The sequence below is a fragment of the Arachis hypogaea genome, chromosome 18 (assembly GCF_003086295.3).
Source record: "Arachis hypogaea cultivar Tifrunner chromosome 18, arahy.Tifrunner.gnm2.J5K5, whole genome shotgun sequence".
Lineage (NCBI taxonomy): Eukaryota > Viridiplantae > Streptophyta > Magnoliopsida > Fabales > Fabaceae > Arachis > Arachis hypogaea.
Window position 1 is genome coordinate 122,433,702 of NC_092053.1, and position 15,597 is coordinate 122,449,298.

At 35.4% G+C, this 15,597-nt stretch overlaps 1 protein-coding gene across 1 annotated transcript; it reads right to left on the bottom strand.

Moving 5' to 3' along the window:
• Positions 1 to 204: 204 nt before the first annotated feature.
• LOC112769222 (DNA-directed RNA polymerase I subunit 2) lies at positions 205 to 14,804 on the bottom strand. Its single transcript, XM_025813679.2, has 27 exons — positions 14,413 to 14,804; positions 14,169 to 14,251; positions 13,931 to 14,053; positions 13,642 to 13,718; positions 13,109 to 13,172; positions 12,831 to 12,901; positions 12,104 to 12,181; positions 11,908 to 11,953; positions 11,571 to 11,751; positions 11,436 to 11,488; positions 11,275 to 11,348; positions 10,330 to 10,447; positions 10,055 to 10,142; positions 9,406 to 9,521; positions 6,304 to 6,431; positions 6,118 to 6,197; positions 5,276 to 5,511; positions 5,022 to 5,186; positions 4,373 to 4,537; positions 4,219 to 4,293; positions 3,932 to 4,035; positions 3,775 to 3,850; positions 2,797 to 2,931; positions 2,545 to 2,685; positions 1,859 to 2,071; positions 1,421 to 1,675; positions 205 to 959 (listed from the first exon to the last, which is right to left on the bottom strand). Exons 1-27 carry the CDS (start codon positions 14,576 to 14,578, stop codon positions 546 to 548), a joined length of 3,525 nt encoding a protein of 1,174 aa, XP_025669464.1. The 5' UTR covers positions 14,579 to 14,804; the 3' UTR covers positions 205 to 545.
• Between the last annotated feature and the right edge of the window lie 793 nt (positions 14,805 to 15,597).

Below are 15,597 nucleotides of genomic sequence, written 5' to 3' on the forward strand. Positions count from 1 at the left end.
CTCCAGCGTGACAAAACGTTGCCACGTCAGCGTTCCGATAATGACTTATCACCAAAAATATGCCCAAGGACCACTATGAGTACTCGAAGCTCTATCTGGAGGACTACAATGAAAAAATTTGGATCTTGAGAACTGCATTGAGTATTTACGCGAATCTGAGGGACTACTATAGGGATTTACTCCGTAAAGTTAGGTGGATTTAAATGAGGCCCTTGGAAATCTCTAATCAATAATAAAAATTAAAATACAAATAGCAGACTTCTTTCACTTCGAGTTTTCTTTATGTCACATTTTACAAAAGAAAATAAAAATTCAGCAACACTAAATAATTTAGCTAATATTTTACATTGACAACAATACATAGATGAATGTGAAAACGTCAAAACTTTCCTTACTATGTTACTATCTGGATCTGTTCGTCGAAACCAACAGAAATCAAGATTGCATGACTTGGAAAACTTTTACTCCCAGTGACGGGAGCAAGCATATGAGCTCCCATAAATAATAATCTTAACACGCTGTCATGCTAAGCATACTTCGCCATATCAGGCTCCAGCTTGATTACTTAGCTTAAGAGTTAATTTTATGTTCATGGCTGCAAGCTCTGCTGCCAAGTATCTGAATACATACGGCATTGCAACTGCCTCCATGCCTTTACTTGTTTGGCATGCATCACACATGATCTTCTTTGGAGCTCTTCCAGGTGGAAGCCCCCCGATCGCCCGCACCGGCCGCTTCTGGGGTTGGATGAATACTGTTGTAAGCAAGCTCCCACAAAGGGAACATACATCAGCAATGTGATAATCAGAACAGGTGTGCAACCTATCGTGCAAAAGATATGCAGCCCCATGCGCAAGTAGAGAGTCGCGTTCCATTTCTCCAAATCGAACTCCCCCACCACGTTTTCGTCCTTTGATTGGCTGTTTGGTGAGCTGGTCAGTTGTTCCAGTAGATCGAACCTGTAAAGGAAAATGCATTTGGTGTTGCAAATCGAATGACAACAAAAGCTTTTGTAAGGTAGCCAGTAACCATTGTCCAAGAAAAGCACATTGAATTACACGTTTTACACACAAGTTTGAGACCACTCAAGAACCCTTTTTTTTAATGCATTGGGTCAGATTCTTTGCCAACACATATTTTGGGGATTGAGTTGGGTTGAAATGTTTTCTTTGACCAAACAAGTCCGATGCTTCCAATATCAAAATAGGAAACAAAGTGAAATTAGAATATTAGATAATAATGACTTGTCACATTTAAGTTCAATTAGACACACCACTTCAAAAGCTTTAAAACCAAAAAATTGCATGAATAAAAGGAGTAATTTGAAATGTTAATTTCTTTTCAAGTGAATCTTGCCAAGCTAGGAGAGAATATAGAAAACAATATGAAGCAGCATTGACAAAACAGAGGATTTGCTCACCTGATATTTGTCCGAAACCATATGACGTAACCGCTGGTAATAAACAGGCCCAATAAAGATCTCACACGTTAATTCTGTTCCATAAACCCCACTATACAGAACCTCCAAACCATGATAATTGAATCCTTTTTTTCTTAGCATAAGACCAAGGTCATCGACAAGTGAACCTGATTTTGATTCAGACTCCCCATCATTTTTATTCACTGAACCACGAAATGGAGTTGCATCTACAAATTCTCCATGTAAGCTGCCTCCCTGAAAGAATTAGTTACACGTTATAATTGATCTTTAATGAAGCAGATGTGTAGAGCACCCAGAAGGTGACCAATATAAAAAAATGCTTGCAGAGCAGTCATTACATGATTCCCATCAAAATACAAAAAGTGTGTGATAATTTATAAATATCTTCGTGCTTATCTCTTCATTTAAGTGTTATACCTTAGCAGCAACAGACTCCAAAAGCATTGCAATTGTCATTCTGGAAGGAAATGCATGCGGATTGATTATGAGATCTGGGCGCATCCCCGTAGTTCCACAAAATGGCATATCAATGTCTGGCCACAACTGAGAGCAAACACCTTTTTGCCCATGCCTACTACTAAATTTATCACCAATGATAGGATTCCGAGGCTGTCGGAACCGTATGTTGACCTGCTCCAGAAATTGAAAGCACAAGAAAAAGTTAACAGATTAAATTGAATAATAAAAATTGTAATAAATTTTTCCTTCTACAGCTTGTGCTGTACATATCTTGTAATACTACTTGAAATACACTACCAGGATTGGTTAGTGTAACTGCTACTATAAAACTTCATCAGGAAAATAACATTCATTTATTTGTAAATTAGAGAACCTCTTCTGACAAATGAACTCTTCAAAGCTGTTCATGGATATTGACTGCTAAAAATATATATAATTTAAATGAATGATGTGGGCAACAATGTTCAAACTTCAGCACAATGGGTGAATGGCATTGATACTACTGTTCATGGATTAAGCAACCCAATAGCATAGGTTATAGGGACCAATAAATATCTATTTAAATTTATTATATCATAAATGTTTCAAAATTTAAACCTACTATCCAATTACACAAGGAAATATATGCAAAAGCATTGACTTGCCTTCTGAAGATCCTTCTTGTTTTTGACATCAACAGCAACATAATCAACATAAACAGGTTCCGTACCCTTCTTTCTTAAGGTTTGCACAGAACTCCTTTCTGTATTATAAATGCTACAGTAGGGTTCATCCGGTCGTATGAACTGGAAATCACAAATTAAGAGTAACAAAGTTGCAGTCAGGAGAAGAATGAGAGAAGGGTGTGCGTGTACACACACACACACACGGGCGCGCACGCACAGATGAAAGCAAACCTGGCCAACATGTGGAAGGCCATCTGCATCAAGTGTACAACCAAATTTGTTTATGTTGCTTCTTCTGAACATTCTTGGGGTTTGGCTTGACTTGCCTGACTTTCTACCCATTTGAGTCAGGTCAATAGTTTCAGTCTGCCATAGTATTCAATAAAGCAAATTAACAATCATAATAACATGAAACATTGCCTAAGAGTCAAAACTTGCAACTGAAATTTAATATAGGTGGATTACAATATAAAAGAAAACAGAATTAGAGATGCATATAAAAAGTGTTACGGAAAATTTACAATCAGAATTTGTGGCAAGAAACATTATCTACAGTCAAAGCAAACAACTGAAATATCAATACATGGACTACACCACCATAATAGGACATGGAGGTACAGAAGCAAACACAAATCAGTGTATGCAGTAGATTACCGATGTCAACTAGTCACAAGAAATGTGATAGTTTGGAGGCTCCAGAAAGAGCATAACAGCAAGGTACTCTAAGTGAACATTTGGCCTTTTAGGCCAGACCATGAGAGACTATAATGTTGGAAATGCAGAATATATCTACAAATAGACCAATGGTCAAGGATTCATGAGTTGCCGCTGGGTGTTTAGGGTTAGTGTGTGTGACGGTGAGGAGCCGGAGCCAGGGACTGGAGTGGGGAACAACAAAACCATCAAAAATACAATCACACTTCAGCACCACCACTAAAACTTGTACTACATGAGGTCAGCAATGAATCAAACATTATAGTGTACTCTGCTGATTATACCACCATGATATATATATATATATATATAGAGAGAGAGAGAGAGAGAGAGCAGCAGCAGCAGCAATGAAGTTTCAAACAGAAGAAACTTGATTGAGTATAAACTGCTAAAACTTCAAAAACCCAATCATAATGTCATGCGAATAGTGATGTGAGACATAAACAGTAACACATCAAAATCAAGAAAACATAACTAGTTTGTCATATATCAAACCTGATATATTTGTCCGTGAAACATCCCACGTTCCACTGATGACTTGTTTAAAATCATGGCATCCTCCATATCATATCTGTGATCCGTTTATAGATTAACAAATATGCTTATAAATATAAAAGGTTAAATTACAGTCACTTTGCTCTAAAGCAGTTACCCTGTATATGCCAGAACTGCAACTATTGCATTTGTTCCTGTTGGAAATTCATCAATGCAATACTTGGTATATGCACCTGTGCGCACAATGGGACTCTGGGGAGTCTGAAAATAACCACAAAATATTCAAGTTATAAGAGGAAAGCAAAATATTATAAAATAATGATATGTGAGATGCAACGGAAGTAATTAACTACAAAACCAAACATTAGGGCGGCTCCACATTTTTATCTGGAACAGTGGGTATCTGCAATCTATAAACATAAAACATAGCAAATTTGAGCAAACCTGAAGGTGATACAATTTTTGATCTGCACGATGTTGAATTGCTTGTGAAGAGAATGCCATTGTTTGCTTTGCCATCTACAATGAAAGCAACAACAATCTGAAAACATCTGTTGATCAAGCAGTCTCACAGTCTTAAACACACCAAGACAAATACCTGACACTGGTACATATTTCTTGGGCTCTGATTATGATCTGACCAAGGAGTAAGATTAGCCACTACGCTAAGCATTCCTGTTGGATGAATTTCCTCATGAGTTGCAGGGAATGAACTTTTCCTTCCTCCATCTCCTCCATCAGGACATCTTATCTCCATAAAAACCTGACAAGGAATATAAAAAGGTGTAACTCAGATTGGATAGATCCTGTGTGAAAATACTCATCTCAATAAAGATAGCTTTAGTTCTTCAGTTCCAAAAAAGAATTCAAGCGTTAAACAAGTCTCAGCTGGTGAGTTCGGCTACATGGATTAATCATTGCCAAAGTACTGTTATAAAATATAAACCACACTGAAATTTTAAAAACTCTTCTAGTAATTTCCCCCAAGGTCTCCCTTTGCTTCTAGCTACAAAACTACCCTCCATCTAATCCACTCTCCTAAGTGGATCCTTGGCAAAACTTCTCCGAGCATGACCTTCATACCACCTAAGATGAGATTTTATCTTCTAATTAATTGGTGCTATGTGAAATATTTCTCTACTGCAATCATTCCTAATCTTATTTAGTCTAGTGTGTCAATTCATCCATTTAAGCAACCTTGGCTTAATCCAAATAATGTTAAACAGAGAAAAAAAAATACTTTTTACCTGTTCAAATGGCCCAATAAGTTCGATGTTTTCACTTCCATCTGAAGGAAATGATATATTTCTCACTGGCCGAACAAACCTTGAGGGGGATGTGAACAGGTATAGACCAGGATATGCTCCACCCATGCTCAATGGAACATAACCCACTTCCAGATGATCAGGAATCTGCAACACATAATATTTAAGTCAATGTGAAAAAGATATATCATACAGTAAGCAAACACAATATGATTTTTTTTAAAAAAAAAACAAACCACTCCAGCAGATGACACTTTAAATCGTCTTATGTGAGCCACAACTTTCTCAACTTCACTGGAAGGTATACCACCAACAATACAACCATCTAAAAGAACAGTTAGTAATTCAGGTGGGCCAGGAAGAACTAGCTTTGGCAAAGATGGTATCATTCCAACCTCAGTTAAAACATCGAGGATATCTTTTTTTATCTTAAAATAGTCTCTTCCTAGAGGATCGATGAATGAAGTAATCCCTGACAAAAGAGAAGAGAAAAATTACGGAACTTTAATTGTCTCTGAAGATAAGTGATGAAACAATTTATTTAACCAATAAATATTACCACATAATTTAATTGTCTGTTTCTGTAGTAATACTTTTCCATTCAGAGAGTCAAACCATAGACCTTCCTTAAAGGGAACAAGTGGTTGACCACTTGTACAAACCAAGCATTGGTAGACTTCTTATGATATTTTATATGGGGAATTTTGCCATACATTTTTATATATTAGTCTTCTGGAACACCTTAAGTGTTGAAGGTAAAATCCTAAAGTACCATCTCACTTGAACAGTTGAATAACAGCTATTAATTAATCCAGAGAAATATAACACAACACTTATGGTGAACATCCTCACAGAAACAAAGGGTGATGCAATATGAAAATTGTTAACAGAAACCAATGGAATATAATGCAGCAATGCAGCATACTAGAGTTTTATGATGTAAGGTTACACTAAAGCAAATAGAAATAACAAACGACTGTATCTTAGGTGACAAAATTTGATGCAAAATATGGTACAAATATGGATAGGTACACTAACATAATACATCACTATCAGGAAAAGATAACAAATAACTTACTGCAAGTGCATGTCATGTGGTTTAACAATCCACAGGGCTCTCCATCAGGAGTGTGCACAGGGCAAAGAAAACCCCAAGATCTGTTGCAAGAAAAACATATCTCATAAATAATAGATACAGTCAGGTGCATATTATAACAAGAATATGTAATACGCTGAATTACTAAATAAGTAAAAATGTACTTACTCAGGCAAAAGCTTCCTGACAGTTGTAGTACGTAGCCCAGCAAATGAGGCCCCTCGATGAACAGCACGAAAATGTGAAAGAAAACGTAAGAAGTTCAACCTTTCAGCCTGAACTGTATAGCCTGCCCTCTGATCAAGCAAATATAACCAAATGAATTTTAAAGGGCATCATGCTAACATAAAGAAAGATATATAAAGCAATCAACCAATTATATTGTCATAATTGAATTTTGATTGGGAACAATAATTTTATTAAGATGAAGTTGATACAAGATATGACAGCAAGATATCTTCTTACCAAGAAGAGAACAAACCAAGAAACACACTATTAATGACAAAACTTTTCAATCCCTTAGCATATCCAAGACAGGTATTCCTCTAGAATGATAAGGATTCTTTTTAATGGAAAAAGAAATTGTATTACAAAAGTGGATGAGACTTACTCACATAGATACAAAAGGATATAATTAACACCTAGAGGGATTTGCTATAGAACAATGCAAGATGCTCCCTTTGCATATCAGTTAGTGAAACACCCTTAAACAGACTATGGCAGTTCTTGCAAAATTCTCTAAGTGATCGCCAATATATTTGACAACTATGGTTGCACGGCACACCCACCCAATATTCACCAACATACCAAATAAGGTATTCATAAAATGTTAGCCACAAAACAATACAAAAATAGATGTGGTATCAATTCTGATTCTGAACTTGTCCAGCATATAACTAACTTTGACAGAGATAACCTTATGTATCATGAACTTGCAACATGTAAGAAATTAATTCAGTTAAGCAGAATTGTTCAAACAAAGAAGTCAACCTTAGGGTGTGTTTGGGTGGTGGGTAAAATGGGTGAGCTCATGCATGAATTTTCCACCCATTTTCACCTAATCACCTCTCAAGCAAGCATACTCACAAAAAGAACTTTTGATTTCCAAATAGGTGTATCAAGGTGGAAAAAGGCTGTACCAAAGGAATGAATAAGATTTGCAATAAGGAAACATAACATTTCTGATGGAAGATTTCATCCCAAGCTTGTAGCTTAACAAGCAAGGATATAGGTATGCTTCAAGGTATGATAACATCCACATAATGCGTATTTCATCCAATCACCTATATTTCTCTGCAAATGCTAATGATACATTAAACTTATGGGCAGCTCTTGTTCTCACTAGTGATCCTGCCCTGTCATCCACATGTATCATCCAGAAAAACAGGGGCATTTATCTGCCACAGACATAATCTTTTCAAGGTGTTCACTGCCAACCATTGGTAAATAGGACCCTTTACAGACCAGTTTCTACTGCTAAGAAAATATGGTTTCATCCAACAAGTCCAAAAATGGGCCTAGGGTTTGCAACTCCAATTTCACCATTTTCCACACCAATCTTCCCAACTGTCAGGGCATGATCCAACCAGAAAAAGAATCAAGTCTTTTTCTTCTATATATTTTAAGCTCATGGTATTTTCATCATTAAGTCGGCTCTGGCCCATTTGGTCAGAGTTTCCCTAACATGTTGACAGCAATCTCATATCAGTACTAGGAAAATGTTCTGCAGCAGCAGTCTCAGCTAGCTCCTCAATGGCAATTGTACAGCGGTAGTACTGGTTTATGCTTGCCAACCACCCACCAGCCACTGCATGTATAGCAAAACCTAGGTCCAACCACTTTAACAGCGAAAGCATGGTTGGCCTTCTTGAAACCCTGCACAGCACATCATCTTATTACCCCATCATGATCTCTTCTTTCTTCTCTATGCATTCCAGCCTCAGTTTACTGCCTTAAAGAAAAATTTGCTATCCACCTCTGAATTCAGTTGTATCATTCAATTTCCCTTGGGCTTTATTCCCTGGGCATGTTTTCTTCCATCTCCCACATTGTTTCTAGAAAAAGAACAGTTATTATATCTCCGAACATTCTTCAACATTAATGTTTCCCTCTTTTAGAATCGATTTATATCTCACCAATTGAAGAAGCCACATTCTTTAAATAGAATAAAGCTTCAGGGGGATGAAATTACTTCATGTCTTACCTCTTCACTTGAACAACTCATGAAAACACCCTCCAAATATATCTTCTAAATGACTAGTAGTAGCCTTATATAAGTCTCAACCATATATTCTTAGCAAACCCTTCTTGCATCCAGCATAGCAATATCTCATGGATTTTGGACTATCAAATTTTGAGACCTAAAGAATAACTCCGAAGCTTGGACCACTTAGGATTCTGAATGTAAGACACCTGTCATTCAAGCCAAGTATTGTTGAACCTTCAAGGTCTCTGGCAGCAACAAGTCACTCTCCATGTTGTATGCTCTTGCTGAAATGCCATTCCACCCTATTCAGCTCACCCACCTATAAGCATCAGCACCCACTCAAAAACAAAGGCATCTCAACCCTTCTCCATTGCTCATTATTTTCTTTCCATGTTCAACACTCTGAATTTTCCTTTACAGAACCCAATTTTGAATTAGATAGACTCTTGAATGAAACTCAAGACTGTGTCCACTTATCTTATAATTCTTGGACATTGTCCATCACTAATATCCCAAACCTCCAAGATTTGGCAATGATCAACCTTGGCTAACCCTTGCCTGCTAAGTGACTCGAATATAGTAGGCGATTTTACATAGACTCAGACTTTGCTTCTATTCTCATTCCAACATATATTCCTCCCCAGCTCAAGTTGCTTTAACACCAGCTGATAGACTGATTCAAAGAATAACGAAATCCCAAGTATGTTTGACTTCACAACGAGAATATAATTGTACAAACATGTTTGAGAAATCCATTCTTCTCCTAGTTACTGACTTCCTAATTTCTAAACTGATGATTTCTGCACCTCTAACACCGTCATTATCGTTGGCTACTAAGAGCTACTCTAATACTTATCTATCAAGACCTGTTAATTATAGGCCCAGTTCCTATTAGTATCTGATACTTTAAAAGGTAGAAATATCGAACACTAAGCCTTCACATAGAGGATACAATTCAATTATATTGACATGTGAAGAAATACAAAGAATAATTTAGGTACATCTCTTACGGTTTGCAAACATAAGCACCGGCATAATTTAACTGAGAACTGGCAAGTGCATACCTGCTGCAGATCTAGACCCGTCTGTGTGTTTAATCTTCCAGTTTTCAACATATTTTCAATGGTTGTACCGATATGCCTTGGTGGATTTTTCTCAAAAAGATTTTTTACTTGCCTAACTGCAAAACAAAGAGGCAAACAATGTAAAGAAAAGATCATGACAACTATCATCAATTTAGACATCACATAGAAGCTTAAAGACTACAGGGTGCATTGAATAATAAGGGGAGGCCAGTAAATCATTTATTAATATTGTAAGCTAGTATAATCTAGAGAATCAGTTAGTTAGAATAGCTGATCCAGCTAGGAAAGGACAGCTGTAGTTAGCTACAACGGTCATAACTAACTTATGCATGAAAAGGCAATTATGCCCTTTGTACTAGCTTGCACCACAAGCTATCTTCTCTCTGTATATAAGCACCAATTGGTGCTAAGCTCAATAATAATATTGGAGTACATGATAAAGTTCAATCTCTCTTCTCTTTAAATTCTCTGACCTATCTCTTCTCTATTATTTGAGGTCTCATAAATATTCCACAAAAAGTCAAGTACAAAGATATTAGCAGATGCCAACAGAAGGGGGATGAGGGGGAGGAGCAGAGAATTAGTCATAGAAAATAACATTGCAAGAGGAAACAAAGATAATACATACTGTTGCCGATATCAAAGTTCTTGCTTTTTTCCTTGATCTCATCTTGAACAAGCTTTTTTCCTCTTTGCAGCCAATCTTCCAGTTTTTCCTAATATAAAAAATAATAATAAAACCAGGTGAGGAAAAAAGCTTAAACACCAACCTCTTATTTTTGTTTGTTTGTGTAAAAGTGATAAGACAGCAGAAAAAGACTTTTAGAAAGGATCCTTCTAATAATAAAACAAGACAAATATGGGGATTAATATATTATAGAAAAGGGGTTTAAAGCTTTCCACCTTAAGATAAAGTGTAATCAGATGGCCAGGGAGTAAAACCTCCTGATTTTGCAAGGAATCAGGGTTGTCAGGTACTGATGTCTGATCTATAAGTGAGAAAAGTTTCTGCAACATGAAGCTAAATGGAGAAGGAAAATAGAAGCTAAAATAAGAAAATAATAAATAGATCTCTAAAAAGAGATAGTTTAAAAAGTAGAATAGAGGAACCAGAAAAGAAACCATATATAATCTCAATATATAAGACTTCGAAAAGAATACTACTGCTTGTGCCTCAAAAACAAAAACAAAACAAAACAAAAAATGTTTTTTCAACTTTTTTGTAAAAGGTTGTGGGAATAAGTTTTAGATAAATCAATTTTCAACTTTTTCCATCTTATGAAAAAAAATTAAATTGTGAAATAACTCTCCGAAACACGCACACAAGACTCACAACAGATATCTTATATAGAAGGCCAGTCTGGTGATGCACACAAGCATCCCACATTACACTTGGTCTGGGGGACGGCCAACTGCACCGCCGTACGAATCCAAAGGGTACGTAGGTAGCCTGATCTGCGTCAGTGGCTAATTCCACTGCTTGAAACCATGACCTTGGGTTACATTTGAATACTGTCTCTAAGACGGAAATAAAAAGATAAAAGATGCATAAACTCGTTCGGTTGTAGAGACAGAAACAGACAATTTTCCTGTCTCAAGATGAAAACATTAATGTATTTTTCTGTATTTCATAAAAGTGAGGACAGAATATATACGTCTTTATCTCTGTGTCTATCAATTGTCTCTATATTTCTATCTCAGACAATATCCAAAAGCGGGATAAAGGTTACAAGGAGACAACTAAATTATTACTCTAAGGCTGCCCTTCACAGCAAATATGTTATATTCAAAAGAAAAAAAAGTGCTGACTATGCAAAATAACCAAATAGAAGGAGAAAAGGAGCTAACATTAGCAGATTGAATTTGTCAAAATTATTCTCCAGATGAACAAATATGTAGTCCACTAAAACAGCATCAGCCACCTGGCATTGAAGGAAATTCATGAAATCAACAAACACAAAAATAAGGTAAAAAGAACCTCTTCTTCAACAAAAATAAATAATACATACAACAGGATAGCTGTCATTTTCAAGTCCAGTCATAATAGGCCGGAAATTCTCTCCTGAATTTAAAACACAGAAAATTAGTATAGAAGTATGCAAATTCAGAAACAATAGGGTCTTCAAGAGAACTGCATTATGTACCAATATACTCTAGACATTGAAGGCGAGTGAAAAGGGACAAATCTCGAACTTCATCTAAAATTATTTTTGCCCTTTCACCGACAAGGTGAGTCCCAACAGTACCCTTTCCCTTTCCGTACTTCTCATTATAGCAGCTTGTCAAATTTACATAAATTTCACGGTCTGTGGTGTCAATTAGGGCCTGTTACAAAAAGATCAGTTCTGTTGTAAGCATATATGTATTAGCAAACCAAATATAGAACAAGGAAAATGGGATAACAGAAACTGTAGAATTCCATCTCATTGAAAAATTTCAAGCCAAAATTTACAGTAATTTAACAGAATCAGAACGTGTTACCTTTAAAACAATGCCCACAGGAAGCAAGTATTCCCTTCCTTTCATCCTGCAAAATGATATTAAAATAAAACTGTCATTAAAATTTTAAATTCAAAATCATCAAAACTTTCTTAAGATGCAAGTCAAAGAATGTGAATGAAACAAAGAACCAGGTTTTTATTTTTTAAAAAGGAAGTAGCAACCAAAGACTTCTTACCAGAATCCTATTCTTGCACTCCCATTACGAAGATAATACAATTTTACTGTTACTGATGATTGATCTGCTCTTACACACCTGAATAATTTATTAAAAAAGAAGTTATAAACGATTTAGATATTGGGAGTTAAACATTTAAAAAAGTTTATTTTTGGAGTTTTTGGACACAAAATAAAACAGTAAAGAAATAAAAAAGCAAACTTCCGTTTTATCTTCAGTTGAAACATCATAAAGAAAGCAAAGAAACATGCAAATACTTTCTCTTCCCTTCCCTTCCCTTTACTATTCCTTCTCTCCCATTTCAATCCCTTTGGTCATAAAAGTCAAAATTGTAATATGATAAAAATCTATAGGTGAAGCATTGCACACCTAGTAAAACATTTAAATACACAACTAAGCCTTGACCCACTAGGTGGGATTTGGTACATGATCAAACGATGTTAAATTGTTGTAGTGCTAACTGCTAACTGACTAAATGAATACAATATGGAAAAGTTCAAGGAAAGGTCAAACAAACAAAATCATTAGTTGCAATGCCATGGCATTATCATATATAATACTAATACGAATGCACGGTAGACTATATGGAAAATTATAGTAACATTAACGGCAACAATCTTTGAAATGAAAATATGTATGTACCTGTTCTTCATAAAAGGAGATATATGTAAACAACAGGATACAATGTAATTTTGTTCTTTAAAATAAATGCGAAGATATAACAAACCTTATTACAACAGCTTTATCGGTATATCCCTCTCGCCGGTCACTAAATGAATTCCGCACCATACTCATTGGCTACAACATTTAAGAAACAAGTAATGAAATCAATAAATCTGTGATGTGGGATCGAGGAATCCATGAATAGCCTTCAAAGCTGCTTGGTCCCAATAGTCCCATTACATGTTCCTGGACTAGTATAACACATTTTAACTCATACAGAAACAAGATAGCTCAGGCTCACTTGCAATAAAGGAAGTGCATAAGACAAAAAAGATTGCTTACATAGTTCCGTTTTGGCATAATTAATAGACGAATAACTCTCTCAAGGCCATTCAAAATGAAGTAACTGAAAAGATAAGGTGTTTGATCAAGGAATCATCAGTCATATAGTCAGGTGGATAAACAAGCAACCTAGGAATGCCTATAAGACAACAAAATAAGAATATGACGGCTTAAATCAGCTTTCCAAATAGAGCTGCTATGGTGATTCAGCACCAACTCACTGACTTTAATCTATATTAAATTTATAATAACAACATTTCATCAATTATTATTAATTAGCAGAATTTCTTGAAAAGGTTTAAATATCATAAGCTTTTGTATAAGCATTAACCAAAAGGAAGTACTTCAAAAATAAACACCAAGGAGAAAGAGAGAAAATAAATAATAAATCTAGACCATCAACATAAGAACTCAAACAACTCATCCAAACGAGAATATAGTATACCCCTAAGTTAGGAGCATATATTATCCCTGTAATTGAAAACATTGTACAAACCAATGTTAAGCTGCACAGAAAAGGTTAGACTACTTACCCACCCATTTCTGAAGCCTCTTCCTTGCAGGACACCAGCTTTTCTTTATTAGCACCTTTCAATTTGCATTTCTTTGACTGCACAGAATCCATCATATTCATAATATTACTAGTTATACAACAGCAAATTTCCTGCAACTTCCACTATAGTTCCTTGCACAGCAACACTCTAAAAACCACACTTATATGCACATGTACAACTTTTTTTCAAGAACGTGTTCGTGCTTATGTGTTAGTACAGTTCTCAAAACTCAAGAACCCAAGCTTAAAGCAAACAATAACCAATCTACCTGTAGCATTATGGGAAGCTCTCCAAAACTAACACGTTCTCTTACAACACTTGGGTTATCATTATATTGAAAGCATACATCCAACATGAACTTCCCTGTATAAGAAATTCCAGCTTGTCTACACTGTTCAAAAGAAAGAAAAATTGCACATACTGAGTCATTCACTGAACATAAAGAACAACAACTTAAAAAAACAATCTGCATAGCAAAACAAATAGTGAAAGTTGGAAAAACTTACCTCAAATGGATACAAAGGAGCCCGCATTTTCCTTGAAATTCGCTCCTTCGAAGGCTCATCCACCACCGCACCACTCAACGAGAGTACGAAACGTTAAAGAAAAGAATAATAAAAAATAGAAAATGCAATGGTTAGTGCTGAAAACCGACAACTGAAAAATAGAAATTGCATGAGTTTAGAGCTAAAATATGAGGTGAAACAGGAACGAACAGAAAAAACTGAAATATATAATAGAAAAGGATATCTCTAAGCTTTGTGGAAGTGAAAGGGTCGAAAATTTCGACGGGCTTGATGTGGCTGAGCATGGTTTCCAAGCCGGTGTCAATCATGTAATCGAAGGACTCTATGTGAGGCTTGAAGAGCTCTCGCAGTGCCCCGAAGTCCGGATCCGAACCCGGTTTAGCAGCCATATTCTTCCCTGCTGAACCGAACGATGTAAGAACTTAGTGGTGGTGGCGGCGGAGTGCTGCCGTGGGAGAGTTGAAGAGGGAGAAAGATTGACGATGATGAAGCGGCCGCCAGAGAAAAAGGAAAGATGTAATGACTGAGAAGAAGAAAGAAGTAAGGCGACGCAAAAATATGTTGCGGGGGACGAAAAGGGTTTTGGCCTTTTGGGCAAGGGTTTTGCTGATCATTAAACATAAATTGTCTGTAATTTTTTTTTATTTTTTAGCCAATTGTTTTAGGAGAATTATTTCAATGAATTGGAGAAAGAAAAATGCTAAGTCATCAGAATTTATTAATTTTAGCTATTACTTACTCATAAATTCAATTTTTTAGTTTATTTTTTTTAATTTAATAATTTAATAATATATTTTATTTCATATTTTTAAATATTAATAACTAATTAATAATAAAAAATAATAAATTCTAATAATTATCTAATATTTTTTTGAATAAATAAATCAACCTTATTGATTTTAAAAAAACAACTTTACTATGTTATAATTATTCGAGTAATTTTAATTTTTAAACAATAACAAATAAATATTCAAAAGTTTTACGTTCCTTAATTTTCTTAACTTTAATTACTTAGGATGTATTTGGATTAAGAAAACATTTTCAATTTTTAAATTTTTTATTTTCAAAATCATGTTTGTTTTATTCATTTTTTCTATTTTTAAAAAATAAAAATGACATGTTTGGAATTTGGATTGCTTTTTCTTAAACCCATACACCAAGATAAAATAAAAATAACAAGAATTGTTGAAAGGAAAAACATACAAGACCTTAGATTCAATAATGTGTGATCACTAGCACCACCGTTATTCTTACATGATGGCTATGAATTCATCATTTCATGTGAACTCAATCATCGCAGCTCTTACCATTGGTTCTGCATCTAAGGAGGACAATCTTGCATATATAAACAGTGCCAAACTCGAAAAAAAAAAAAAAAAAGGTGGAAAACTCTGTTGAAAACAGCTAT

What these genes read in the sequence shown, in the direction of transcription:
- LOC112769222 (XM_025813679.2), bottom strand. Translation starts at nt 14,578, where the DNA reads ATGGCTGCTAAACCGGGTTCGGATCCGGACTTCGGGGCACTGCGAGAG. An exon ending in GAACTTTGATATCGGCAACA is followed by an intron (nt 9,522 to 10,054) that starts GTATGTATTATC and finishes TTTGTTTTGCAG; the next exon opens with TTAGGCAAGTAAAAAATCTT. An exon ending in GAAATATGTACCAGTGTCAG is followed by an intron (nt 4,294 to 4,372) that starts GTATTTGTCTTG and finishes CTTTCATTGTAG; the next exon opens with ATGGCAAAGCAAACAATGGC.